At 39.1% G+C, this 11,712-nt stretch overlaps 1 protein-coding gene across 1 annotated transcript; it reads left to right on the top strand.

Annotated features, from left to right (window-relative positions):
* Positions 1–7,721: 7,721 nt before the first annotated feature.
* On the top strand, positions 7,722–11,243 carry LOC101699255 (olfactory receptor 5BS1-like). The gene is given in 3 exon segments (XM_087199962.1): positions 7,722–8,157; positions 8,160–8,493; positions 11,081–11,243. Coding segments are annotated over 3 exon segments (933 nt in total).
* Positions 11,244–11,712: the final 469 nt, after the last annotated feature.

Below are 11,712 nucleotides of genomic sequence, written 5' to 3'. Positions count from 1 at the left end.
CAGTTTCTCACACCAGAGAAACTATTTGGTATTTACACATGTGTGTCCTATTTATTTCACTTAAGAGTATCGCTTCAATGTGCATCCTCTTAGCTATAAATGTCTCTAATTTCTCATTTTTTTATGGCTGAGTAGTACTCCATTTTATTAAAAAAACCACAGCTTCTTTATCCAGTCTCCAGTTGATGGGTATTTGGGCTCTTTCCAAGTTTTACCTATCAGAAACTGTGCTTCTATGAACATGGGTGCACATATATCACTGTGGTATGATTCTTTTAATTCTTTGGGTAAGATCCCCAGCAGGGGAATAGTGAGATCAAATGGGACTTCCAGTCCTAGTTCTTTGAGGTATCTCCATACTGATTTCCACAGTGCTTGCACCAGTCTACACTCCCACCAGCAGTGGAGCAGGGTTCCTCTTTCCCCACAGCCCCACTACCATTTGTTATTGGTTGATTTCATGATAGCAGCCATTCTTTCTGGAGTGAGGTGGAATCTTAGTGTTGTTTTCATCTGCATCTCTTGAATGACCAGTGATGTTGAACATTTTTTCATGTATTCATTTGCCATTTCTACTTCTTTGTGTGAGAAATGTCTGTTCATTTCAGATTCCCATTTTAGGACTGGGTCTTTAAATTTGGGGGATCTGATCTTTTTCAGTTCTTTATAGATTTGAGATAGTAGACCTTTGTCTGAGGAAGAGCAGGTGAAGATATTTTCCCACATTGTGGTTTGTCTCTTCACACTGCTGGTGGTTTCTCTTGCTGTGCAGAAGCTTTTTAATAAGAAGAGATCCCACTTGTTGATTGTTTGTTCTAGTTCACGGGCAACTGAGGTTTTGTTCATAAAATCTTTTCCTACACCAATGCCTTCAAGAGTTCTACCTAATCTCTGTTCCAACTGGTTCAGCATTTCTTTTTTAATATTTAGATCTTTAATCCATTTTGATTTTAGTTTAGTGCATGGTGAGAGATATAGGTCTAGTTTTAATCTTTGGCAAGTTGAAGCCGAATTTTCCCAGCACCATTTATTAAAGAGGCTATCTTTCCTCCAGTGAGAGTGTTTGGCTCCTTTATTGAAGATGAGATGGCTGAGTGTGTCTGGTGTTGTCTCTGCATCTTCTAATATGTTCCACTGGTCTTCAGATAACCATCAATATTAATGGCCTCAATTCAGCAATCAAAAGATATAGACTGACAGAATGGATTAAGAAGCAAAATCCAACAATATGCTGTATAGAAGAAACACACCTAACTCAAAAAGAAATTCATAGACTGAAAGTAGAAGGATGGAAAACAGTTGTCCATGCCATAGGAACCCAGAAAAAAGTAGGGTAGCAATCTTATTTGCAGACAAAGTAGATTTCATACCAAAACTAATTAAAAGAGACAAAGATGGTCACTACATCCTTGTGAAGGGCACAATCCAAGAGGAATAGATGACAATCATAAATATATATGCACCCAATACAAATGCCCCCAACTATACAAAACAAATATTAATGGACATGAAAAACCAAATAAGCACTAATGCAGTTGTAGTGGGGGACCTCAATACCCCACTATCACAAATAGACACATCATCTAGACGAAAAATTAACAATGAAATTCTAGAACTGAACCAAGCTATTGAACAAATGGACTTAATAGAAGTTTACAGAGTGGTCCACCCCATAAAATCAGAATACACATTCTTTTCAGCTGCACATGGGTCATTCTCCAAAATAGACCACATGCTAGCTTATAGGACATGTTTAAGTAAATGTAAAAGAATTGAAGTTACCCCCTTTATATTATCAGATCATAGTGAAATAAAATTGGACATCAATAACATAAGAAACTGCAAAAGTCCCATAAACACATGGAATTGAATAACACCCTCGTGAACAACCAATGGGTCAAAGAGGAAATTAAAGAAGAAATTAGAGAATTTCTACAAGTAAATGGTAATGCCAGTACAACATACAGGAATCTATGGGCCACAATGAAAGCAGTTCTATGTGGGAAATTCATAACAGTGAATGCCCATATTAGGAAAACAGAGAGAACTCAAATTAACAACCTAATGCAGAATCTCAAGCTCCTAGAAAAAGTAGAGCATAACAAACCCAAATCTTATATAAGAGAGGAAATTATAAAGATCAGAGCAGAAATAAATGCACTTGAGAGTAAGAGAACGATAAAAAAAAATCAGTGAATCACAGAGTTGGTTTTTTTAAAAAATAAATAAAATTGGGCTGGGGATTTAGCTCAGTGGTTTCGGTGCCTGCTGCACAAGTGCAAGGACCCACATTCAATCCCCGGTACCAAAAAAAAAAAAAAAAAAGAATAAATAAAATCGATAAAACTTTAGCCAACCTTATCAAAAAAAGGAAAGAAAAGGTTCAAGTCCATGCAATTAAGAGCAAAACAGATGAAGTCACAACAGATCCAGCAGAAATCTAGAGGATCATCAATACCTACTTCAAGAACCTGTACTCTGATAAAATGGAAAACACAGAAGAAATGGACAGATTCCTATATATGTACTGTTGTACCCAGTGAGAGAGAACCAACCTGAGACTGATATTAAATCCACACAGGAGTTTATTACCAGTTGGGACCCAAGCCGAGCATCGGACTTGAGCCTTGACTGGGGGTTGACAAACATGTTTTATACACCTTTGAGGCCAACAGTTTCTAGGCCCCCCTATGGGATAGAACTAGTAAAGCAAACAAAAGGTACAAAAGCAGAACGTCCTGCTGTTAGAACATTTGTGAAACAATAGTTGATTAATTGTTGTTTCTAAGAGACTCTCTAAGGGGAGGAGGTTTCTAAGGTTCCTCCTTCTGAGTTCATCTAAAGGGCAGGCAGGTGGGTCAAGCAGCAATATGGAGTCTGTCTTGCTAACAAGGGTCCTTCATGTACGAATTGCCGAAGTTAAATGAAGAAGATATAGAAATTATAAACACCCCAATAACAATGAGTGAAATTGAAAATGTAATAAAAAATTTACCAACAAAGAAAAGCCCAGGTCCTGATGGCTTCACTGCTGAATTCTACAAGACATTTAAAGAAGAACTAACGCCATTACTCTTTAAACTCATCAAGGAAACTGAAAGGAGAATAATACTTCCGAATTCATTCCTGGAAGCAAGTGTTATTTTGATTCCAAAACCAGGAAAAGACTCAACCTATAAAAAGAGCTACAGGCTAATCTCCCTAATGAACATAGATGCAAAAATCCTCAACAAGATCCTGCAAACAGAATACAGAGGGTCATCAAGAAGATCATACACCTTGACCAAGTCGGATTTATCCCAGGGATTCAGGGATGGTTCAACATACATAAATCAATAAATGTAATACACTATATTAACAGAGTCAAGGAGAAAAACCATATGATCATCTCAATAGATGCAGAAAAAGCATTTGACAAAATCCAGCACCCATTCATAATAAAAACCCTACAGAAAATTGGAATAGGAGGTCTTTATCTCAACCTGATTAAGGCTATCTATGAAAAACCAACAGCCAACATCAAACTAACTGGTGAAATACTGAAAACTTTCATGCTAAAATGAGGAATAAGACAAGGATGCCCACGATCACCACTCTTGTTCAATATAGTTCTGGAAACATTAGCCACAGCAATTGGAAAAGAGAAAGAAGTAAAACAAATAAAGATAAGAAAGGAAGAAGTGAAACTGTCATTATTTGCTGATGATATGATACTTTACATAGAAGAGCCAAAAAACTCTGCCAAAAGAGTTCTAGACTTAATTGACAGATTCAGTAGAGTAGCTGGATACAAGGTCAACAATCAAAATAATGATAGCCTTCTTATACACAAATAACAGACTCATTGAGAGAGAAACTAGGGAAACAATTCCTTTTACAATAGCATGCAAAAAAATGAAATATCTAGGAATCAATCTAACAAAGGAAGCAAAAGACCTACAGAAAAAACTACAGAACTCTGTAAAAAGAGATTGAAGAGGATATAAGGAAATTGAAAGACCTCCCTTGCTCCTGCATAGGAAGAACCAAAATAATGAAAATGGCCATACTTCCAAAACTGTTATATAGATTTATTGCAATGCCGATTGAATTTCCAACAATATATTTCACAGAACTACAGAAAACAATCCAAAATTTAATTTGTCACCTGAAGAGACCTAGAATAGCAAAAGCAATTCTAGGTAACAGAGACATGGCAGGGGGTATCGCAACCCCTAACTTGAAACTACACTACAAAGTTACTGTGATAAAAAAAGCATGGTACTGGCAAAGAAACAGACCCAAGGATCAGTGGAATAGATTAGAAGATGCAGAAGCAACTCCAGACATACTTATCCACCTCATCTTTGACAAAGGAGCTAACCACCCTCATTGGAGGAAAGATAGCCTATTTAATTAACGGTGTTGGAAAAACTAGATTTCAACCTGCCATTGATTAAAACTAGACCCGTGTCAATCACCATGCACTAAACTAAGATCAAAGTGCATTAAAGATCTAAACATTAAGACAGAAACACTAAACTTGCTGGAAGATAAGTTAGGTAGAACTCTTGAAGACATTGGCATAGGAAAAGACTTTATGAACAAAACCTCAGTAGCATGGGAACTAGCACAAAGAATCAACAACTGGGATCTCATCTTATTAAAAAGCTTCTGCACTACAAGAGAAACCACCAACAGAGCTAAGAGATAACCTACAATGTGGAGAAAATTTTTTAGCAGCTGCACCTCAGGCAAAGGACTACTATCTAGAATATATAAAGAACTGAAAAAAATCAGACCCCCCAAATTCAAAGACCCAATTCAAAAATGGGCCTATGAAATGGACAGGCATTTCTCAGACAAAGAAGTAAAAGCAGCAAATAAACACATGAAAAAATGTTCAACATCACTGGTCGTTTGAGAGATGCAGATGAAAGCAACACTGAGATTCCACCTCACCCCAGAAAGAATGGCTGCTATCAAGAAATCAACCAATAACAAATGTTGGCACAGTTGTGGAGAGAAAGGATCCCTTCTCCATTATTGGTGGGAAGGCAGTCTGGTGCAACCACTGTGGAAATCAGTATGGAGATACCTCAGCGAACTAGGGCTAGAGTTCCCATTTGACCCACCTAGTCCCCTGCTGGGTATCTTCCCAAAAGAATTAAAAGTATCATACCACAGTGATATATGTGCACCCATGTTTATAGTTGCACAGTTTGTAATAGTTAAAGCTTGGAAACAGCCCAAATTCCCCTCAACTGGAAACTGGATAAAGAAGATGTGGTCTTTTTATAAAATGGAGTCCTACTCAGCCATAAAGAATGAGAAAATAGAGGCATTTATAGCTAAATGGATTCATATTGAGGCCACACGTGTAAATACCGAATAGTTTCTCTAGTGTGAGAAACTGAAAGTGTAAATAAGGATTAAAATGATTAAAATGAATAATTGATAATTTGAAATAGGAGGAAAAGTTTCAAAGGGGTAGGGGAAGTGGGAGGGGAAGGGGAAAGGAAAGAAGGGAAAGGAAATATTATGAGAAAAGAAAAAATGGAAACAAAGTCTTTGTAAGTAGGGAAGGGTGGAGGGGGTTAAGGGAGTACAGGGAATGGGGAAAAAATAAGAACCAAGGTATATCATGTACAGTTCAAGCACCCAATGATAAATGTAAATGTTTTATGTACCTAAAATGTGCCAATAAAGGAATTTAAGCAATAAATAAATAAATAAACAAGAAAAACACATGGTACTTTCATCAGCTTTATTCATAATTGCCAATATTTTGAGATAACCAAGCTGTCCTTTAATTGGTAGATGGACAAACTTGATACATTCACACAATGACATATTACTTGGCAATAAAAAAATCATGAGCCATCAACCATGAAAAGACATGGAGGGCCACTAAATGTATATTACTAAGTGAAAGAAGCCAGGATAAGATGGCTGGAGTATGGTTCTATCTGTATCACATTATAGAAAATGTAAAACTATAGAGATGGGAAGATCAAAAATTGTCAGGGGTGGAGGGAGGGAGGGATCAGTAGGAAGAGAATAAGTGATTTGGAGGGCAGTCAAACTACTCTGAATGATACTATAATAGTGGATATGTGACATTAGACATTTATCGCAAGTCACAGAAGACAGCAAGAGTGAATCCTAGGACTTGAAGGACTTTGGGTGATAATGATGGGTCAAAATATGTTCACTGATTTTAACAAATGTACCACTGTGAGAGAGGACGCAGATGGCGTGGAAGGCAGTGTGTGTATTAAAATGGGGAGTCTCTGTACCTTCCAGTCGATTTTTATATGAACCTAAAACTACCCCAAAAATAATAAAGAGTATTACTTTCTTAATGCTTTTACCTATAATAGAATTAAAAAAGAAATTATTCACCAAGCCAGAGCCCTCTTATATGATGTAACCCACTGAAACAAGAGTAATGCAGACGAGGAGTAGCTGGCCCTGGAGAACTCTCTCAGAACAGGGCAGGCCTCCTCCTTAAGCATTTCTCCAAGGACCTCCCTTACTCTCCAGGGTCTAGAGCTGAGCTCAAGTCCCTCTGGCCATTGTTATTTGGAAAGCAGAGTCAGAAAGACCATGGGGCTCTTGTTTTGCTCATAAGTTCTTTGTCTACATCCTCTAAAGGAAGGATAAAGTCAAGAGAACACCACAGAACCCTAGTCATAGCTGTGGTTTTTGCTCCTGTGTTGGAAAAATGCCATACAAGAGTCCTTTACCGAGGACAGCTGTTGTTGCCCTAGGGAGTCCAGGTGAAGACAAATCTCTTTGAAATCCATCTTCTTAAAAACTATCCACTCCTGGAACCTGTGAGTGTCAAGGCATAAATAGAAATCAGATCTTCATTTATAACCTTTCTGAGTTACCACTGGGGAGAAGAAAGGTAGCTACTTTACCTACCTCTGATCTAGAATAAACCTCATAACTACATTTTACCAGGTATTTCTTTATTTGTCCTCCTTTTTTTTTTTTTGCAAGGGGTGGGTGTCTCTGTAATGCACAGCAGTTGGTCAAAGTCTGATTTGGTTTTATCAAAACCCACTGGTATCAACTCAGAAAATAGTCCCATCTTTGTAAACTCATGTTAAGTTGTGTTGTGATACAATGAAAGCAGAAGAAGGACATCACAGATTCACAGAGACCTGCAATGGAAGGTCATAGACTGCCTGATGTGCACAGCCCTCACCTCTATTTTAAGGGTTTCCTGCTCTCTGGTTTCCATGAAAGCAGCACAGTCAGGTGCTATGTCCACTTGTGTTAGCATAAAAGGGGAGAAGAGGTTTATATTTAGTGCCAGAGACGCTGCAGGAAGATCATTTCCCCATCTTTAGAATTGTTAAGATAGAACGAACTTTGGAAAACATTGAACTTTCCCAGGTTTTTAAAATGAAAAATTCAAGTGACATATTCACACCTTTGTATAGAGAAAGGATTTGCTCCATCATCAGGTGTCATAAGACCTCTGTTCATCATTTAAACATTTAACACTCTTCCTTTCCACCTCCTCCTCTTTTGCCAACAGGTAACTGCCCTGAACTAGGAGGTGATGACAAGGGCTGACATGCCATGGTGGCCTCTGCTGCATAATCTGTCCTGGGTCAGTCCTGAAGCTTTACTCACAATGCCTCATCTCCAGACATACTCTGATACTGGTATCCCATTTGAGCATTCTTGCCAGTTCTTGTGTCTCTGAAGGGATTCTTGAATGCTCCATGGAAGTTGGCAATGAGACTACTGTTACTGCGTTTGTTCTCCTAGGACTATCCAGCAACTCTCAGATAGAAGGACTACTCTTTGTGCTATTCCTCATAATTTACCTTTTGACCCTCATAGGGAACCTGCTGATATTGCTAATTATCTGTATTGATTCCCAGCTCCATACTCCCATGTACTTCTTCCTGAGACATCTTTCCTTCCTGGATGCTTTCTATTCCTCAGTCATTGTGCCTAAACTGCTAGAAAACCTTCTTTCTAAGGAGAAGACAATATCCTTCCATGGATGCTTTGCCCAGATTTCCCTGATCATATTTTCAGGGGCCACTGAAGCCTGCCTCCTTTCTGTCATGGCCTATGACCAGTTCCAGGCTGTGTGTCACCCGCTGTTGTACATGGTGACTATGAACAGGAGGGTCTGTGCTGGCCTGGTGGTGCATCCTGGGCCATCGGAATGAGTGCCAGCCTAGTTAACACTCTCTTACTAGCTCAGCAGCACCTGTGTGGTCCCAACCTCATCCGCAATTTTGCCTGTGAGCTACCTCCAGTGATCTCGTTGGCCTGTTCTGACCCCTACAGTAGTATCATCTCCATCCTAACTACCATGGTGGTCCTTGGCCTTGGCACTCTTGTCCTATTACTGGGTTCCTACAGCCATGTCATCATGACAGCCCTGGGGATCAACTCTGCCACGGGTCGGGGCAAGATCTTCTCCACCTGCTCTTCTCATGTCCTTGTGGTCATCATCTTTTATGGTTCAGGAATTTCCAGGTATGTCATACTGTACTTCCTAAATGTACATGTGGCTTATTTCTCACTCTAAGTGCCTTTAGTCTGTAGAACAGAGCACAGAGCACTGCAAGGTAGCAGGAAAAGAACCATGCTGGAATTCAGGAAGACTGGGCTCTAGCTCTGCCTATGCTATGGACTGGCTTTGTGGTTTATAAAGAATCCCTTTTCTTTTTGTGGCTCAGTTGACTCTTTTGAAAAATGAGTTTAGAAAAAGATTAAAGATTTTTCTACTTTTTTAACCTCTGTTTTGGGAGTTCTCAAAGGGAACTTAGAAAACCTTTGGTATGATTTTACTCAGTGCTATTTTTTTTTTTTTTTTTGCTAGGCAAAAAAAAGAAAGCAGCATCCTTGAAATAGATACCATCTTTCTTTCCTACTGGAAGATGATGTCCCCAAGGGTTATGTTATAGCTATTTGTGTGTGTTGTTTTTTTTTCGTACCGGGGATCAAACTCGGGACCTTGCACTTGCGAGGCAGGCGCCAGAATCACTGAGCTAAATCCCCAGCCCATGTTATAGCTATTTGTGAGGCATCTATTATACACCAACTTCTTAACATGTCAAACTCAATTTTAGTATGCATCTCACCACAATAGTTAATATTATTAAGCCAGGTGTGGTGGTGCATGCCATGAACACAGCACTTGGAAGCCAAGAGAATTGTCATGAGTTTGAGGCCTGCCTGGGCTACATTGTGAGCTCAAGGCCAGCAAGGCCAAACAAACAAAGAAACAAACAAACAAACAAAGAGTTAATATTCTAAGCTTGTTACCCTGTTTTCAGGCACTGAACTTCAGTTTTGGAAGTAATTAGGAAATTTCTCAAAGGTCCCAGAACAAGGAAGTTGTAGACCCAGTTGAATGAAGTCTCATGCTCTTTCCCACCATGCTTCTCTCAAACATAAACAACTTTAGCTAAGCAGCCCTCCCTCTCCAGGAGAAAGAATAAATTTTGTCTGTGCTCTCTATTAGGGAACTGGAAATGAACTTGTGGAAATTGCTCAATACTTTTCTCATCTTCTGTGACTTGAAGGGAAATAAGAAGGTAGAAGTGGAAAATAAGGAATAATTCAGGAGAGTTTATGTGAGCCAGAAGATTAATCTCTCTCCAACTTTTCATATCCCTTAAAGAGACAATGAGGCTTTTTGCTACTACTTTACAGAAATATTACAAGGGATAAATTAGATAATATTTAAAACTCAGGGAAAAATGAGTATCTTTTTAACCAAACACATTAGAATCCACAAGAAACATTCTTAGTACCATCTATATTTATTCCAATGATGATAGTACCACTGAAAAAAAAAATAATGCTTCTTTGAGAAATAGCCCCAGTGGTATTTAACAGGATGGGTCCTAAAACTTAATCTTCTTAACTTGGATCTTATCTTCTGCGTGACACTTGTATCTCCTACTTTATTTACCAGACTTGGCTTCTTTTCCAAACAAACAAACAAACAAACAAACAAACAAAATGTATCTAAAAGAACAAATATTTCTTCCACTAAGTATTTCAAGTTGTTGTTGTTCTTTTCTTTTCTTTTTGTTTTTTGAGACAGGGTCTTACTCTGTAGTTCAAGCTGGCCTTGAATTCATTATACAGCCCAGTTTGGCCTCAAACTCACAGTGATCCTTCTGGTTTCCATGCCTCACTTTCCACTAAGTATTATAAAAATTGTATGCTACAATTCTGAGGGTAATTCCCAGAGCCATAAATGTTGGGGAAAATGGCAGCATTGTGAACTAAACATATGGCTGTGCAAGGAACAATCATCACAAAATAAGAACATAGTATGTCTTTACAAATGAGTACATAGAGGGAAAAAGAGGAAGTTTCATATTGTCACTGTAACTATTGGTCAAGATGCTGTGAAAAGTATGGAGTGCCATAGAAATGCATGAAATTATTTTATTATTTCTGTTCTAACCTGTAGCCCTTTATAAACTGCAGAACTTCTCTTTCCTTATGGCAGTTCCTATAACTTTCTGCACAAGATCACTTGTGTTTGGGGGCATTTGAGAGCAGAAATGACTGATTTCTCACTGATCAGTCATTTCCAAATGCTACCACCAGTGATGGTCAACTCAGCTCCGAGGAATGCCTTTGCAGTCAGCAGGGGTGGAATGATCCATTGACGGAGTCACTTGTCGAACAACACCTGAATGGAGGAGTGAGGATGAAGAAAAAGAAAGGCAAAGAGACAGAGTCGGGGGGAGCTCCCAGCATCCGAGCTACTTTATTGACTTTACTGCTCTCTTTTATAGCACTCAAGAATAGAAAACATCTTACATAAGGCACATCTGGAAAGTCCCCAGACCTTGAGACAGTCCTGTGTTTTCTTTTCCCTAGTTCCGTGTCCTTGTGTTATTATCACTTTCTCCTACGCCTAACTTCTTCAGAGCTGGGCAGCAAGTTCTATAACATTTCACTTAACCCTTTCGTAGGAAATCCAAGTTGTCCACCTTAATACTTATAGAGCTGTTGGCTCTCCACAATCCATTGCTGCCAACTGTACTGTGATGATTATCCTGAGCTCAGTGTGCTCTTCTGTGCAACTCCCTACAAGGTACATGACTGTAGCTCCTGGCTCAGCGTTGGAGCAAGTGTTATCCATGCAGTACAGTGTGGTGACCCCCTTGCTCAACCCCTTCATCTACAGCCTGAAAAACAAGGAGGTGAAGGCAGCTCTGAGGAGAGTGCTGGCCAGAAAGTCCAGGCTGACCTTCTAACCCAGACTCCCCTGCTTCACCAGGAGGAAAAATTATAGGGGGTAACCAGGAGCAGAGAAGAGCCAGGAAGAGTTGTCACCACTCAGCTGTTTCAGCGTTCATCATTTCTGAAACAGAAGATTTGTCTTCTCTTCATCCTGGGACCTGTCCTCAGATAAGGGAAATGAGGAAACCTCCACAATAGAGCAGGTGACACTCTCTGCACAAGAAAATCCTCAAGGCTTCACTGGCCATTTCTACAACTATTGATTATATATATTTTTTTTCTTTTCTTCTGTCATTCCATTTTCTCCATATCCCTATTCCCTTTACTGTTGTCTGTGCACAAAATATGAATGAACTCATCAGACCACTAATGTCCCACTGCATTCAGGTAAATTTCTATCTTGATACTGGGAGAGATAACTTCCCTTTGTTCCCATTCCAAAGGATCTCTGGAAAAATCTATATCTCCTTAATAACTTAAAAA

This window comes from Heterocephalus glaber, unplaced genomic scaffold (genome assembly GCF_053883595.1).
Source record: "Heterocephalus glaber isolate CG9 unplaced genomic scaffold, H.glaber_assembly_v1.0 deba00001733, whole genome shotgun sequence".
Classification (NCBI taxonomy): domain Eukaryota; kingdom Metazoa; phylum Chordata; class Mammalia; order Rodentia; family Bathyergidae; genus Heterocephalus; species Heterocephalus glaber.
This window is presented reverse-complemented; position numbering and strand designations above follow the sequence as displayed.